Source organism: Hevea brasiliensis, chromosome 14 (assembly GCF_030052815.1).
Source record: "Hevea brasiliensis isolate MT/VB/25A 57/8 chromosome 14, ASM3005281v1, whole genome shotgun sequence".
Lineage (NCBI taxonomy): Eukaryota > Viridiplantae > Streptophyta > Magnoliopsida > Malpighiales > Euphorbiaceae > Hevea > Hevea brasiliensis.
This window is the reverse complement of record NC_079506.1, coordinates 85,977,411-85,995,380: the sequence shown is the minus strand read 5'-3', so window position 1 is coordinate 85,995,380 and position 17,970 is coordinate 85,977,411. Positions and strand designations below refer to the sequence as shown.

At 26.7% G+C, this 17,970-nt stretch overlaps 1 protein-coding gene across 2 annotated transcripts; it reads right to left on the bottom strand.

The window, feature by feature from the left end:
• Nucleotides 1-104: 104 nt before the first annotated feature.
• Nucleotides 105-7,388, bottom strand: LOC110667072 (protein DA1-related 2). Of its 2 annotated transcripts, none has more exons than XM_058133665.1 (12): nucleotides 6,832-7,388; nucleotides 6,412-6,581; nucleotides 5,282-5,366; nucleotides 5,072-5,189; nucleotides 3,932-4,052; nucleotides 3,660-3,743; nucleotides 2,253-2,372; nucleotides 1,887-2,099; nucleotides 1,735-1,797; nucleotides 1,503-1,621; nucleotides 712-770; nucleotides 105-619 (listed from the first exon to the last, which is right to left on the bottom strand). In XM_058133665.1, exons 1-12 carry the CDS (start codon nucleotides 6,890-6,892, stop codon nucleotides 306-308), a joined length of 1,527 nt encoding a protein of 508 aa, XP_057989648.1. In that variant the 5' UTR covers nucleotides 6,893-7,388; the 3' UTR covers nucleotides 105-305. The 2 variants fall into 2 exon arrangements, with proteins under 2 accessions (XP_057989648.1, XP_057989649.1); XM_058133666.1 differs by having other exon boundaries at nucleotides 6,412-6,557.
• Between the last annotated feature and the right edge of the window lie 10,582 nt (nucleotides 7,389-17,970).

Sequence of the window (17,970 nt, the reverse complement as noted above, 5' to 3'; positions counted from 1 at the left end):
GCTATTCCTGCTTTGTTTCCAATGAATAATTAACAGGTGTATAGGCCTAGAACATGACATTTGCAGCTAAAACAGAATTGAACTAAAAGAATTTCTCCCAATGATTAAATAATAATACTAATAGGACATAGTGGATGCATATCATTAATCTTGAAGAGTGATTGCTGGACATTATAAGACCCTGAAGAAAATTTAAAGTGAGAGCTGTCCAAACTTCTGCAATGAGCTCAATCCTTTCAAGGAGCAAAATAATATATCAAATCAGATCAAAGAAGAGATGAAGCAACATGTAATCTTTGCTTGTATTACAATGGGAAATGCCCAGTAAGCCGGATATGATTCAAAGTGCGACTTAAACCATACTTATTGACAGCAGCATTAGCAGCCCTGAATCCTCCCCCATAAGCTGTAGAAGCGTCATTGGCAATTTGATGCATGAAAAACTCACCCAATTTATTTTCAACATTGGACTTCCCTCCCTTTTTTGAAGAAGATGATGAAGAGGAAGCTGCTGACGTAGACGGCATGCCTTTAGATGGTAATACTTCTGATTCAAGCCACATATGTGAGAGTAATTGACAGATTCCTTCCTCTACCTCAGGATTAAGATTACGGTAACCTGCATTATAAAAAATAAAAGAAGTGAATAAAGAGTGTAATTTTATAAAAAGATTCCGAGTAGAACATTTTCAGGTATACATTTTTTTCCACCTTTAAGGCGTAACCAGCCATGCATCAACTCATGGGCAAGAATAGCTCCTGTTAGTAGTCTGCATCCATCAGGGAAATAAATAAATAAATGGGATTTCCAATAAAAGAAACATAAACAAAGCTCAACATGTTAGAGATCGATGTCCTAGCAGCAAAAAGACAAATCAAATTATGAGTCTGCCTCCAACATGGATATCAATAAATGGAATTTTCTGAAAAAAGAAACACGAGTGAAAGTGAAACATGCTATAGATTCAGTTGATATTTTGTTTATGTCAATCTAATTAGAGATCGATATCTTAGCAGCAAAAAAACAAATCAAATTATGAGTCTGCCTCCGACAAGGATATCAATAAATGGAATTTTCTGAAAAAAGAAACATGAACGAAAGTGAAACATGCTATAGATACGGTCGATATTTTGCTTATGTCAATTTAATTATGCATGTCCCAACTCGTTTGCTGATTTTTTTTTTTTTTTGAAATCTGAAATGTGAATGCTTTCACTACCCAGGCCTCAAATCCGCCAAATAAAAGACAGACAAATAAATAGGAACTCTTGTTTCTGTAACTTCATTGATCCTCAGTCATGTTTAAACTGAACAAATTTGGACTATATATATGTGATCGGACTAGGTAGACATACATCATCTCTTAAAAATAGGAACAGATTCTTTTTGTTAGCAAGGAACCCATGACATTTCATTGAAGTTTTGGCAAAGCTAGATGCATGACTCCAATCATTAGATGATAAATTGATATAGAGAACTGAAAACTGCCACTAACTATTACCTTGGAAGACCATAAAGTACAAGAATAGCTGTAACCTCACAACTTTTCCGAGTCAGCTTTTGTGGTTGAGTTCTAATTCCAATCAGTCGGGTACCACCAATTCTTGGTCTCCTCTGTATCTGGATATAATCAAAGAGAAAGAGAAAGCAACTTGGTATCAATTCAATTCCTCACTCATAAATCACTAGGCTAGTAAAACAAAATCAAATAGCATCATTGTCTCATATCATACACTGGTAACAGTCTGCTCTTCTGAAAGGCATAGACCCCTTGTCTCAGGCATGTGATGATATCCCTGGGGGAAGGAGGAAAAAAAAATACACAAATGAATAAGGGCAACTTCAAACACAAACCTAAATGATGTAGCAAGAGATCACATATTACATTTTTCTCCCCAACAATAGCATCATTAAGTGCTTGTCTTTCAACAAGAAGCATGGGAATTTGCTGATCCAGTTTCATATTCAACCCTTCATAGTAGTCCCTAATAGCATGGTAGAGGGGTTGGCAATCACCAGTGTCCATAATAGCAGATTCCATGCATTCTAAGCATAAGCTACGTCCATCTTCCAAAGAATAGTATCTTGTATCCCTAGACTTCATGATGGCAGTAAATGACAAAGACAAAATAACCAATAACCATTATGAGTAGAGGAAATTGATTTGAATACTCATCATGTTTGATTTTCCAAACATTGAGAGATAACACTGTTGGACCAGACAATTTATTGTGCGAGCTCAGGTAAATACCTCCAAGCGTTCACAACTACAGCATCGAGCCGTGTTATCATGCTCATGAGATGGGCAATATTTCTGAGACCAAAATGGATGGCATCTATACTCTATCAAACCAGCTTCATTTGTTGGGATCTGAAAATTTGTGAAAGTGAAAACTATAAAATTAATATGAGCCATTTATAGTTTACACTGACAACAAACAAACCACAACCATGCATAACCTCATGGAAAAAGTATAATGGTATTATTTGAATCCTGTCTATGATAATGGCTTCATGTTGAACAATCGTGTCCTTGCTTTTTACCGATAAATTGATATGTTTACTTAAGATAATAATTAAGATGATTTTAAGCTATCATCAGAAAAAATTAGAATCAGATCAAATTCAAACACATTGCCATTTATATCTGATATCAAGAATAATCATTTCAAATATCAGATAAAAAGGATGAAACTTCTGTAAATAAGTGTTGAAGATACTTTTAAAATTCAGAAACTTAATTCAAAATTTTTAGCAGGTTCAGAATTGATGCTAAGAACATAGGGCAGAAGTGTCAGTTTTCTGATTACATGCAGTTAATATAAAAAAAAAAAATACACATATATATATATATATATATATATATATATTAGACTTGTGACTCAAAATCCCAGTGAGATTTGGAGAGACTTTTTCTTGATTTGAGCAGGAGAAATATTCCTCAATAGGATGGGGGAATATTTTCTATATAAAGTAAAATTCATATTTTAGTGTTACTCCTAAATTGAATAGAATTCCTAATTAGATTAAAATTGAGTTGACTAACACTATAAATAGAAGTATTGTGAAAAGATTATTTGGTTTTCAGTCTACAAAGTAAATGGTTTTGCCAACTGTTGAGAAGTGACTTTGCCCATTGATGAGTGACTCTTACCTACTGTAGTCCTAGGCTTTGGCCTAAGGTGGAGAAAGAGTATAGTCCAAGAGAAAGGGATTATAGTTCATTATAGTTAAAAATACCATTAAAGTAGTAAATGTATTGGATTATTTCTAGAAGAGACCGAGAAAAATTAACTAATATATTTACTATGAACAGATATGTAGTGAGAATTCTCTTAGGTATAATTGGGTGAGAATCTTCTTAGGTATAATTGGGTGAGAATCTTCTTAGATAGCTTTGAGTTCGCAATTAATGATTACTTTATTGATAGTGAAAAGTAGCATACTTGTGGATGTAACCCTATATTAAAAGGTGAACCACGTAAATATTGTTATTTTGTGTGTTTGATTTCTTTCTCTATAATTTTATGCTTCTGCAGTGCACAATAAAAATAAAATTCATATACTTCATGTGAATGGAAAAACTTCCATTTTGTCTTCATTAACAAACAAATGCAATTAATAAAATGCAAACAAAGCAAGTAATTCTTTTTCTTACATATTGGAGACAGACTTCACATTTGGGATGAGTCAACTCTTTGAAGCAATACTTGTGATATGGATCCCTACCTGACAAAGAAAACTTAGATCAACAGAAAAAGAAAATTGAGTTAAGAGCTAGAAGAAACAAAAGTTCAAATTTATTATTGGATTTGTTTACTTTAATGTGCAATTTTCAAAATATTTAACTCACTTGACAGAGTGACATATCATATATGGTAAAACAAATTTGAAATTAAGACGCTTGTGAAACCAAAAGAAATAAACTACCTCATTCTCAGTAATTGAGTAACCACAGTAAGAACAGCGAAAGCACTCTGGATGAAAAAATTTCCCCATGCATCCCAAGTAATTGCCATAACCAATCTCACCATGGCAGCCACCACATAATCTGCAAGTTGCAAGCATAAACATTCATGACGAACAAAATTCAAGATTGGCATATTGAAAATTTTCAAACTGAAAGGTGAATCCTTTTGTTTTTCATTTTCCCTTTTACAAGCAATTTCTTGCTCAAATAAGCAAGATAAAATAATTCTAAAGAAAATATTTGCAAACATATGTAAAATGGGAATCATAAGAACTCCATACAGCCCAGAATTTTATTATCTAAATTCAGACATGGAAATTTGACAGTGCAGCATAATGCTACATTTCCCCAATTGAAAGAATGAAATCAGAGGATCAGCTTCCTGGTGGTGCACCAAGCAAAGAAGTGAAATGTTCTCAATTCTTTATTAAGGTTACGATCTTAATTAGTGAAACAAAAAGTCAGCTCACCTATGTCTCAATTCAAACTAGTAGGGGTTGGCCACACAAATTCTTTTCCTCCATTCCACTTGGTTTAGGACTACATCTTCAGCAAGATCTGAAGCTACTAAGTACTTTCTCATGACTTACCCTGTTCTTGGTCTACCCTGCGCCTTCTTAACTCCTATCACTTCATTATGCTCACCCTCCCAAACTGGTGAAGTAGTGAAAAAGGGTTTACAAGCGAACAATGTATGTTAATTTCATATAAAAGTTCTTGAAATCCTATCATGTTTGCGGATTTAAATTTCGTTGAAAGGATGTGTTTATACTTAACAATCCATAACCTTGCGAAATGCTTAATAGTATAGCTAATATATGCAAATTGACGATTAGCCCGGACCTAGATAAAGCAACATAGTACTGGCTAATAATTAGTTGAAGTTGAAGGTCAGTCATTATCATTCATTCCTCTTCATAGAATGAGAAGGATGGTTAATCAAGCTGGCAAATACATATAAATGGTGCTTGACTAGGCCAACAAATCAATCAGTTTATCCACCCTACTACATGTCAAATTAACAACTGAAGTTTGATTAATATCCCAAGAAAATGTTTTGCTGAACTGAGCCACATTATAGCAATGGTTTAAATTCTTACCTATAACCTACGTTATAGTAGGCATGAGGAGGGGCATAACGAGGATATCCAACTTGATTAAGCCTATCATGAAGTGCCCTAGCTTGTTCTTCATCATTATCTGTTCGGCATCTATATCCTGGAAAAGCATCAATTTTGAATACAAGCTCAAAGACAACACAGTATGAACTTAAAATATATGGAACGCAATAAGTGTAAAAACTTGAAAACCTGATCTCTTCCAATCTTCAACTTGAGAAAGTGCATCAGCACGATCGGCTTCCTCCTTCTCCTTGTCAATTCCAGAGCGCTCATCCTGATTAAAGTAGTGAAATTTTCTAAGCAACCAAACTAATACATAGATGTTTCAACAGTGGAATTGTATGACATTTATGAATTAAATTTTTTTAACCATTTTCCTCCTTCGTTTGCATATGAACCATTGAATCAACAAAGTCAGGCACTCCAAAGTCCAAAACACCCATAATGTTTGGGATATGAATAAGCCATGTACTCCTAGTCTCCTATAAATGCTATAAATGTAATCGATTTTGTTTTTTGCTCTCTTTATTGTCGAGCACAATTAGCAGAGCATTGTCATCTAAAAGATATCTTGTATATTGTGCTGACATATTCCAGAAACAGTGTCACCGAATATCAGCTAAAATTAAGACATAGAAGGCCTCACTTATCATGTCAACAGTGCTAGGATCTAACAGCAATCATACACCTAATGCAGACAGGTTTTCAACAGAAAGAGTATCATCTTTATTGATTAATCTACAAATGCCACAAACTGTTTTCCAGGCTCCTCAGCATGTGGGGGTGACAGCCAAACGATCTAACTTTTTCCATGATTAACCTAAAGTGTATACATTGTAAATAAAAGAAACTTGTCTAAGCCAAGTGGCTTGCACATGAAGTAAACTTTTGGTGTGGCACAAATAAATAAGCATCACGCCTGGCAAAGAACCTATGGTACAATAACTTATAAGCAAAAGCATTTAACTTGCCAATGCAACCGTAACATGCCCTTCAAAAGAAAGGGTATTAAAAAGGACTATAAAAGTTAGCAGCATAAAAAGAATTTAATAAAATTAGAGAATAAATATCTATTGAGATTTCTAAAGTACTTGTTACTGGCTATTTTCCATCCAATTTTACAAGTTGCAGAAGAATCAGAAAACTAACTTTTAAAGCTTTTTTGCCTGCTTAAAGTACCAAATGAATACATTATACATTATCACGATTAAGACGAATACATACACGTGTACGGTTGGGTGTTAATATGATGATGATGACAAACACTGGCGATAATTTAAACAAAGAAAAAAGGTAAATGACACTTAAAAAGAAGTTACCAAAGATCTAGATGTTGGCCTCCAGCTGACCACGTTTTCCTCCCCAAGAAGCTGCGGATGACGGCCGCCCCCACCGCTGCCACCTCCACGACTAGGCCCACTTTTGAAGATCTTGCTGAGCCATTTCATAAACCGAGATTTTCTCTCTGCGTATGAAGAAACAAAGTCCCCTGCTTTAACATACGAGTTCCAATAAAAACCCCCAACCCAACCCACACAAATACAAATGGTAGCAATAATCAGTGAACAAGCAAATGAATCATCTCAAAAAAAAAAAAAGCGTTGACCTTATCAAATACAGAAAAATATGTACTTTTTCACATACTAAAAACTAAATATGAAATAAAGAAAACCCAATTCAGGAAGCACTTTATCAAACAAGTTGGAGGCGAAAATAAATAGCAAAGACATTGATCGTACCATAAATGCAAGGATTAGAGATATGGTTGACACCTGATGAAGAAGAAGGAGGAGGAGCCATGAAAATCGAAAAAAAGCTATTTGTATGTATAGAATGGGGTGAAATATGATGAAATCAAAGGAAACGCAAGGAAATGAAAACGACAGTAAGAAAGGAAGAAAAAGAAAGGAAGAGAATGAAGAAAAGTGAGTAGAGAGAAGAACAAGATGGAGGGAACAACGCAATAGGGACATTGTTGATTAAAAAGGGAGGAATTAGTAAGAGGGAAACAAAAGAATCTAGAAGAGAGAAAGGAATTGAAGAGAAAGAGATTCTTGGCTTGAGAAAGGAAGGAGAAAAAGAAAAGAAAAGAGCTTTAAGAGTGATCGGGTAAAGATGAAATGTGTGGGGAAGAGAGAATCTGCTGAGGCGGAGAATATTGAAGTGACGGTGGACGTCAGAGAATCGAAAGAGGAGAGAGATTGAAAGAGATAGTGTCTTTTGAGCACGAATGTGATGGATTGAAGCTGGAGAACAACTTTTTCTTCTGCTCTGTTTGGCTTTGTTTTTTCTTTTCTTTTCTTTCCTTTCCTTTCTTCTATTTGCAGAATTTTTTTTTAGGTGCGGGTAAAAGGATTAGGTTTTTGAAATGCCCATAACATTCTCTTAAATTACAAAAGTGCCAACACTAAAGCCTTTGTGGGCCTTGTATTACAAGTCAATCCTAAAGAATATCTAGTTTGTTGATTTTATTTTTAATTAATAATTCCTAAAATAGGTGAAGAAAACCAAATAAATAATTTTTTTTTTATCTTTTAAGATAAAAATATGAAAATTCTTTTTGAAAAATGAGAGATGTTAATTGATATATGTATTGCAAGAAACCCAGAAAGTTTTTTTTAAATTATTACTTTTATTTATTTATTTTGCTTTTAAATTTCAATTATCCACTTTGAGATTAAATATGCATTAATAAAATCTTTTTTTTTCATAACTATATTATTTTTATTTAATTTTATCTAATTAAATTAAAATATGTTATATAAATTAATTTAAGAAAGAAATTTGAAAGTATTTGCAAATAGTCTGATGAGTCTTCTTTAATTTTGAAGTATAAAAAATGAGAAATTTTGAAATTATTCGAAATAACTATATTACATTGTATAGTCTATTAATTGCTACCTGACCATCATATTAAAGCAATTTTATTTTACTTGATTTTAATAAAAAAAATTAAAATTAAATTTTAAAAGTTGATTTGGATAAATAAGGATATTTACAGAGGTGAAGCATGAGAGAAATTATTAGGTGCATTCAGTATATATGTATTATATCTCACAATTATATGAAACTCACTTATTGTATTATAGGAAGAATTTACTTTTTTTATGAGAGAAAAACACTATTTTTTTAACACTCTCATTATATCTAATAATGTATATATATTTTTTATATATAAAAATCTAAATAAAAATAATTTCATAATATTAAATTTAAGATTATTCTCGATGATTTGAGAGTGTTGTATAATTATTTTATTATTAATACTATTAAAAATATTTTTTACAATATATATAATTAAAGAACCATAAAATAAAAAAAAGTCAATTAATAAAAAATGAAACAGAAAGAATTAAAAAAAAAAGAAATGTGGAAAAAAAATATGATTTTTGTAAGTAAGAGAATGAGAAAGATAAAAAATAGCATTATAGTAAACAATTAGATTTTCCTTGAAATACAATATTAAGAAAATTTTTATTTTTTTATTTTAATTAACAAAAAATTTCATAAAAATATATAAAATTTTTTTAATATATCTTTTCCATTTGATGATATTTCACTTTTTATATCATTAAAATATATATATATATATATATATATATATATATATATGAATTATTTTTTTATTATTAATTTTTGAATGGAGTGATTAATATTTATTATTGAATTTTTTCACATAAGAGCCCGTTCACATACACAAGAGCCCGTCCACATACACATATATATATTATCAGTGAGTCAATGACTCCACTTACCTCAATGCAAATTCGCTCCCGGGTATTTTATTTAATTTATAAAAATCAGTTTATAAATTATTTAAATTTATAAGCATTTAAAATTTTAAATAGTTATGTGTTTATTTAAAATACATATAAATGATTAATAAGTAATTAATATATTTTATTAAAAAATAATTTATAAATATATTTATTATTAAAATGACTAAAAATTATATTAAATAAAATTTATAATAAAATTTTAAAAATTAAATAAAGATAATATAGTAAAATATTTATTTAAATTAGCCTATAAATATAAAATTTATGAATTTCAAAATAAAAATATAAATTTCTAATTTTTTTTTAATTAATAAATTCGAAATGTATTATATATAAATAGATTAATATATTTTTAAAATTTTAACTTATAAATTAAAATAAATACCATCTAAAAGATATTCCCGTAATTTGAAAACACTTAAAAGTTCAAATTCTGTTACTTTTTTTTTTTTTAGTATGGTGTCATATTATGTCTAATAAACTACATTCACAGAAGCACTTTAAAGTTTAACCCTGACATAAATACAATGGGACGCTTTTCTTTCTAGATGTGCACAGGTATGAAATGCCCAATATTTCTTATTGGATTATATATAGTTAAATAAATTTTTTTGTTCAATAAATTCACAAATCTTTTCGGAAAACCTAAAATCAAGATATAAAATAATCATGCACCAGCTAAATAGCAAATTAGGTTTAAATCAATTAGCACCGCAAGAAGAAGAAGAAGAAGGAGGAGTGCCTGGGGAAGCGACTGTATCTGATTGGCAGCGACGACTCAGGCGGCGACTCGACGGTGATTGGCAACAACGACTCTATGCTCAAATCAGGTATGTTGCCGTCTTGCCCTACCCATGCTCTGCCTCTCTCTCTCTCTCTCTCTCTCTCTCTCTCTCTTCCCCCATCCATAGGGAGAGCAATTTTAGGTTTAAATTAAAAAATCGAATCGAATTGAGTCAATTTGGTTCAATCAGTTCGATTATAAATTCAATCGGTTCGATTTGATTTATAATTTTTAATAATTTTGATTAATCGGTTCAGTTATTTTTATAAAAAATAAAAAAAAATCAAACCGAGCTGAAATTATTAATATATATATATATCAAGGAAATCAAAGAAAATCGAACCGAACACTAAGATTTAGGTTTGATCGATTTAAAATCAAACTAAACCCAATTGAAAATCAAATGCTCAATTTATAAATTTCGGTTTTATCGATTTAAAATCAAACCGAACTGATATTTATGGATTCGATTTTCTCTTATTAATCGGTTTGATTCAATTTTTAAAATTTATTATTTTTTATTTTTAGTTTTATCGGTTCGATTTGATTAGAAACCAAACCAACCATTTGCACACCCCTACCCATTGATACTCTTGCTCTGCCTTCCTTCCCATGCCATGCTCTATTTACCATACCAACAATCTGATGTGCGTGAGAGACCGATACCTTACTATTTATTATTAAACAGTTATTAATTTTCTTAAATAGTTATTAATTTTACATTAAATTTTTAGAATATACTTTATTTTAGCCCTTTGTATTAAAAAAAATCAATATATTTTCTTTTTAAACAATTAAATGTGTTATAATTTATATTTTTTTTATGAGTATGAAATTTATATACAAGTATACATATATATTCTATAATTTTTATATTTACATATTTACTCATATTTTTATTTCTTATATTTTTTAAAATGCCATTTTTCTGTTTTTCTGTGTCTATTTTTACTATTTTTATCGTGTCCGTACTTTATAGGCTGAGGTTGATAACCCACCGATAAAAAAGGGAAAAAAATGAAAGAAATCAGAGCAGAGAACTTTGGCAGAGCTGGAGCAGCAACTGGGCAGAAGCTTGAAAAGCAAGGCCAACGAAAAAGATTCTGTTACATTCACATCAGCAAATGCTTTGGCCGCCGCCCCAAAATCCATAGCTTTCGGCAACAACGGATGGAAGGAAGTGTGACGAGCAATCTCGTATCCCTTTCTGGTGAGAATTTCGTAAAGTCTGGATTTTTGTTGATTCCAAACTTCATCTGCGGCCATGCAATGCCTCATGAGTATCAATCTCATATAAATGCTTACTTTTTCTTTAAAAATAAAAACAATATAAATGCTTACTTCATCTGATTTAAATTTATTTTGATTAAAAAAAAGGTAATTAAAACTTTTCAATTACCCAAAGCACAAAATTGATAATATTTAGTGTTTTATATACAATTAATATGAACTCTATTTATTTTGCAGAATATATTTTCATATTTTATAGCATTTTGAACATTTAAAAAAATGAGTATTAAGAAAAAATTAAGTTATTTTTAAATAAAATAATCTTTTGTTTTGAAAACAGAAAATCTTTTTAAAATATTTTAATAAAAATTATTTTTATAAATATTTTTTATAAATATTTTTTAAGAAAAATATTTTTTATGTATATTTTATTTTTTTCACAAAATAAAGGTCGCCTAAAAGTGACAAAAGATTGAAATCTCATACCGGCTAGTCTTCCGCATTCTACTGTTCGTAGAATTTTACAATATTAATGAAACATAATTTCAAAAAGTCTCCAATTTGATAAAAATTTTGAGAACACCTCTCTAATTCAATGTTTAAATTGAAGAATCTAAAATTTATAGAATTTGACATAATTAATAAAATTAAAAATCACAGATTTTAATTTCACTTCCTTGGTATATTTGACTATATTTTTGCAATTAATAAATTATTTAAAATTTCTCTCATTTGTTAAAACGAGAGACTTCACAAAATTTCACCAAAGAGGTGGAATTTTAAAATAGGAAAAAACTTAAGGTATTAAGTGAATTCATATTAAATGTGAAATAATAAGGATAGTAAAATTATTTTATATCTAAAAATTATGTTATTTTATTAAAATATTCTTTAGACTATTTTCATGGGAGTACATAGAAATTTAAATTTTAAATTATATCTGTTATATTTATTATAGTTATAAATTTTAATACAAATTAAAAGTTTTATTTACTTTATTTCTCTCCTCTTTTGGATGATTTTTTTTTTAAACTAGGTTTTCATATATAGAAAAAAAAAGTTATTTATGTAAATTAAAAAGATTAAAAATAAAAATAAATAATATATTTTTATTTATTTTATTTTAATGTGTAAATTAATATTAAAAAAGTACAATATATATTACTTTATTATAATTAAACAAATGATCAATCTGAATTTAAATTGATTAAATCAACTCAATTAAATTAATAATATAAATCGATTAAATTGATTCGATTAATGTATATATAATAATAAATAATTAATTCATATTATAATTTTAAATGAATTCAATTGATTTAGTTAAAAAAATATATCATATAAATAAATTATATATTTTTACTCAATTGAATTAATTAAATAATTAATTCACTAAAATATATGATCAATCTAACATGTCACATATTTAATTAATTCAGTTGACTGAAATATATATTTAGTTGAATTATTTAAATGATAATTATTATAGTTGATCTAAATATATATAAATAATGTGACATAATGTAACATATCGCATACTCAATTGATTCAATTAACTAAAATATATATTCAATTTAATTATTTAAATAATAATCATTACAATTGACTCAAAAATATATATGATCAATTGATATAATGTGGCATGTTACATAATCAATTGATTCAATTTACTCAATTAAGGGCTAATAATAATCGTCACAATTGACTCAAATATATATGGTTAGTTGATTCAATTGACTCAAAATATATATGGTCAATGGACATAATGTGATATGTTACATAATCAATTTATTCAATTTACTCAATTGGCAAAAATATATGATCAATATAACATGTCACATACTCAATTGATTCAATTAATTAAAATATATGATCAATGTGACATGTTACATATTCAATTGATTCAATTAACTAAAATATATATTTCATTGAATCATTTAAATGATAATTGTCACAATTAACCTAAAATATATATGATTAATATGACATTGTAAATAATTAATTGATTTAATTTACTCAATTAAATGTTCAACTGACTAAAGTAAATGATTAATGTGATATATCATATATTCAAAATGATTCAATTGATTTAAATATATATTCAATTGAATCAATTTAATGATAATTGTTACAATTGACTTAAATATATATGATCAATGTGATATTTCACATAATCAATTGATTCAATTAACTTGATTAAAAACTCAATTGACTAAAATAAATAATTAAAGTGACATGTTACATACTCAAATTGATTCAATCGGTTTAAATATATATTTAATTGAGTAAGTTAAATAGTAATTTTCGTAATTGACTTAAATATATATAATCAATGTAACATGTCACATACTCAAATTTATTCAATTGACTCAAATATATATTCAATTAAATTATAATTTTTACAATTGACTCAAATGTATATAATTAGTGTAACATTACACATAATCAATTTGATTTAATTAACTTAATTGACTAAAATATATGATTAAGGTGACATACAACATACTCAAATTAATTCAGTTGACTCCAATATCTACATTCAATTGAATCAACTGAATTATAATTTCTCAATTGACTTAAATATATATGATTAATATGATATTGCACATAACCAATTTATTCAATTGACTTAATTAAAAGCTTAATTGACTAAAATATATAATCAATATTACATGTCAAATACTCAAATTGATTTAGTTTACTCAAATATATATTAAATTGAATCAATTAAATTATAATTTTTACAATTGATACAATCAATGTGATATGTCACATGCTCAGTTTATTTAATTGATTAAAACATATATTGAATCGAATTCATATAGATTCATCTTATTTACTCAAACTAAACAAGCATATTAATTTATCTGTCACTGTCTAATTTAATTTCGTATCATATATCAAATTTAAATTAATTTTAAATTGAATAATAAGTAATTAATTTAATTTAAATTAAAATAATTTTTGTTTAAAAATCAAACAATTAAATTTAATTAAAGTCATAAATTAAAATTAAAAGTAAGATGAATAATTTGATTTAATTAAAATTAATTATAAAATTAATCATAATATTAACCGGTCATTTTTTTTTTAACTAAACTAGCCAGATTAAAGGGCAAAAAATTTAGCATGTTATACCTTACAAGTTTTATGTAATATACATGATTTTTGTTAATTGGTACATAGTTGAAGAAAAAAATAAAAAAGCCTGTGAACGATAAATATTGGCTAAGAGAAAATTGTTTCATCATAAATATTGGCTAAAGGAAAAAGAACATATGGATTATACTTTTTAAAGCTTTAATAAAGTAAAATTAAAATAAATTTTCAAAATTAAAATTTAAATATTAAGTATATGTTATTAAAATTTAAATAATTATATATGTTTTCTTCAATATGTGTAAAGAAAATAAGTATAGATGAGAAATTTATTTTTTTTCCTTGAAAATGAAAGCATAATATATTACCATTTGCTAAAAAAGATGATGTAGTTGGAGGGAAAGTATTAAAAGAGGAAAGAGTAAGGAATGAGAGAAATTTTACCTCCAATGATATAAAGGTTAAACAAGACATTTTATATTGTTGAAAATCCTTTGATCCAAATTAATTGTGGATCCACTTGATCCCTCAATCATGATCCCTTAAAATAAGTGATTAAAAATTTATAAATTTTGTGAAATCCCTCAATCCATACCTAGACCTGAAATTTTGCCAAATATCTTTTTTTGATAAGTTTAGAATTTCATAAACATTTTGATTTTGAGATATTTTTCTATTCCATGAGTTTAGTTTACATATCAAATAATAAAGAATGTTAAATTACATGGAATAAAATAGAAAGATTTTTTTTAAGGGTAAATTATATAAACGGTATATAAAATTAGGTGTATGTAAGAATAAGATACTTAAATTTCAAATTATAGTACAAACCCCTTAATCTTTAATTTAAATAACAAAAAAATCCCCAATGACATTCCAATGACATTCATTAGCTAATGTTTAGATTATTTTTACCGACGAAATACTAATCATATTAAAAATTATTTTTTTCTTTTCTGTTAATTTGACACTTATTGAGAAAAAAATTAATTTTATTCTCCACCTAACCATAATTACGATAATTAAAATTATACATATTAATATTTTAATAACCCATAACCTGTTTACTTGAAAATATTAGTTCATGAAAATATAATTTTCAATTTAATAAATATCACATCAACATAAATAATTTAAAAACTAGCTGCTAAAATTTATAAGAGATTTTATATTACTTAAATTAAAAACTATAATATTTTGTGTTATAAAATAAAATTTAGATACCTTACTATTATATACATTTAAATTGATGTGCTGTTTGTATTATTTATCAATTCTTTTGGTCAAGAAACTTTTTTTTTTAAATAGAAATCTAAATAACTGTGTGAGAATTCTTTTTATTACAGATGATTTATTTTAAATCAAACCTTTGATTTTTAGGGTTTTTTTTTTTAATTTCAAAAATTTTAGAGGATTTCTAATTTTGTTAGCTCTTTGCATATATGTATGTAGTTTCAAAACATAAAGAGATAAGGCAAAATACCTACTAACCTATGTTGTCTATGCAACTCAATGTCCAATTCAAGAAAGTTGTCCAGTGCTACAAGCAAAGATCCACAAACACAACAAATAGGCAGTCACCCATAATGTTCTTATGCTAAAAACAAAAGAAACTGAATTCAATAACTCATTAATCAAACTTTTTCACCACCTACAATTCAAACAAGGAAATCCAACTACTCCAAGCCAAATAGGGATGATTTGTCATCAAATTCAACAAGCAAAAGAAGTTGATTGATTGATCATATAATTCATTGTATTGTTACATAAAGTTGAAATTCAATACTATGGTAGAATTTATATGAGATTTCATTTTAATTAATAATTAAAATAAAATAATTATATATATAATGATTATATTGAATAATGTTTTAAAGAGTAATTTATAATTAACTCTCTAAAATTTAATAAAACATGTAAATTAGTTCCTGATATATTTTTAAGTAATAATTTAGTTCTTAAAATTTGGTTATGTTAACAAATTAGTCATTGTTATCAATTGTTTTTCAATTTGAAATAATTTAATCTTAAAGTTTTGCTTTTATTAGTAAAATAGTCCATGAAGTTTTGTTTTATTAACAAAATATTTGCCACATCTAAATTTTACATTTAAGTAATTATTTTTTATAATTATATAATTATTTAAATATAAAAATAAATAATTACTCAAATATAAAATTTAGATGTATAGACTATTTTATTAATAAAACAAAAAATCACAAACTATTTTACTAATAAAACAAAATTTTAGCGGCTAAATTATTTTAAGTTAAGAGTAAATAACAGAATAAACTATCAATTTAGATAACATGGACTAATTTATTACCAAAAAGTAAACTTTGAGAACTAAATTATTACTCAAAAACATATTAGGAGTCAATTGTAAGTTTTGCTATACCTTAGGTTAATTATAAATTATATTTTTAAATATTGACAATTCATTTTTTTTAAAGAATTTTTTTATGTAAAAGAAATATTATGATATCAATTATTATATTTAAACATGTGATATAAGTGCCAAAATTCACCAACAAGAATGAGAATGATATGTTGTTCTTGGTCTCAATGAAGTTTCTCAGCTCTTTCCCTGAAGTTTCAGAATTTTTTTTTTTTTAATGAAAAGAATAAAGAATTTAATTTTGTAATTTGGGCCAGTATGGTCAATGTGTACCAAACTCTTGGTTGCTTGTGTCAAACAAGAGGCACATGGCTAGTGCTAGTGCTCCCTTTAATATAAATGCACTGATTTCATTTGAGTAAACCTAATATTGGTGCTCCCCTTAATTAGGCTTTGCCACTTCTGGAAATTTTTGTTGTTTAGAAAGCTAACCACAACCCAAATGGAAAATCCATAAAAGCATTATTGTTAGATTAGTAATAACAGAATCTTTATTTCTCATCCTCTAGGGGTAAGAGAGTAATATTCAAGTCAAATATGATGAGTTCATATTCAAATCTCAACTTTATAAGTAAAATTCACTTGAAATTAATTATACCTTTTTTAATTTTCTCATCCTCTAGGGGAAAAAAAATACTTTTTTTAATTTTCTAATTATAATTAAATTTTTTATCAAATTTAACTTAATTTCTAAGATTTATTGTAATTATATTCAACAATCAAAATTAATTTTAAATAAGATTACATGTAATTGTAATTGTTTATTTATGCAATTTCAATATTTTTTTTTTAATTTTAATCACCAGATATAATTATTTTAAAAAGTCAAAATTTTTTTCTAATTATAATATTTTTGTCAATTTTACATTCAACAATTAAAATTAATTGTAAATAAAATTACATCACATAATTTTATTCGTTTATATTTTTCAATTTTAAATGCTATAAAAATACTGCTAAAATACCAATAAAATCAACTTGAGTATGAAAAAAATTAAATGGTTTGAATTTTCTTTTATCATTGGTCTTTATTAGTATTAGATAGTCATCAAATTGACATTATCAATTAGTTTTCTGCTTCAGCCATAGCCACTAGTTCTTACTAATTGCCTCTATATTTTCAAAAATCAAGACCTATATCCTTGCTTAAAACGATTAATCTAAATTTAAGATACAGAATATATAATAAAATTTATACATTAAATATATAAATTTCACATATTTATATTTTAAATTCATAATAAATCAAAATTAAATAATAATTTCTTATATAATACCATCAAATTACTTGAAATATTTAATGAATATTTTTAAATTATCACTTAAGATGATAATAATTAAAAGAATTTATTTTTTAAATTATTAGTAAAAAGTAAATTCTTACCTAATTTGACTTGATTTATCGGTTAAAAATATATTACCTGATAAATTTAGATTTGAGTTCTCACTTTTTTAATTTCATATTAAATTTTTTTATAAACTCATATAATTGTAATTGATATTAATTAGTTTGATTAAATACTTATAGATGAGTTTTAATACAGTAATGTTGGAATCAATTTTAGGGTCAATATTAAATTAGAGTCTT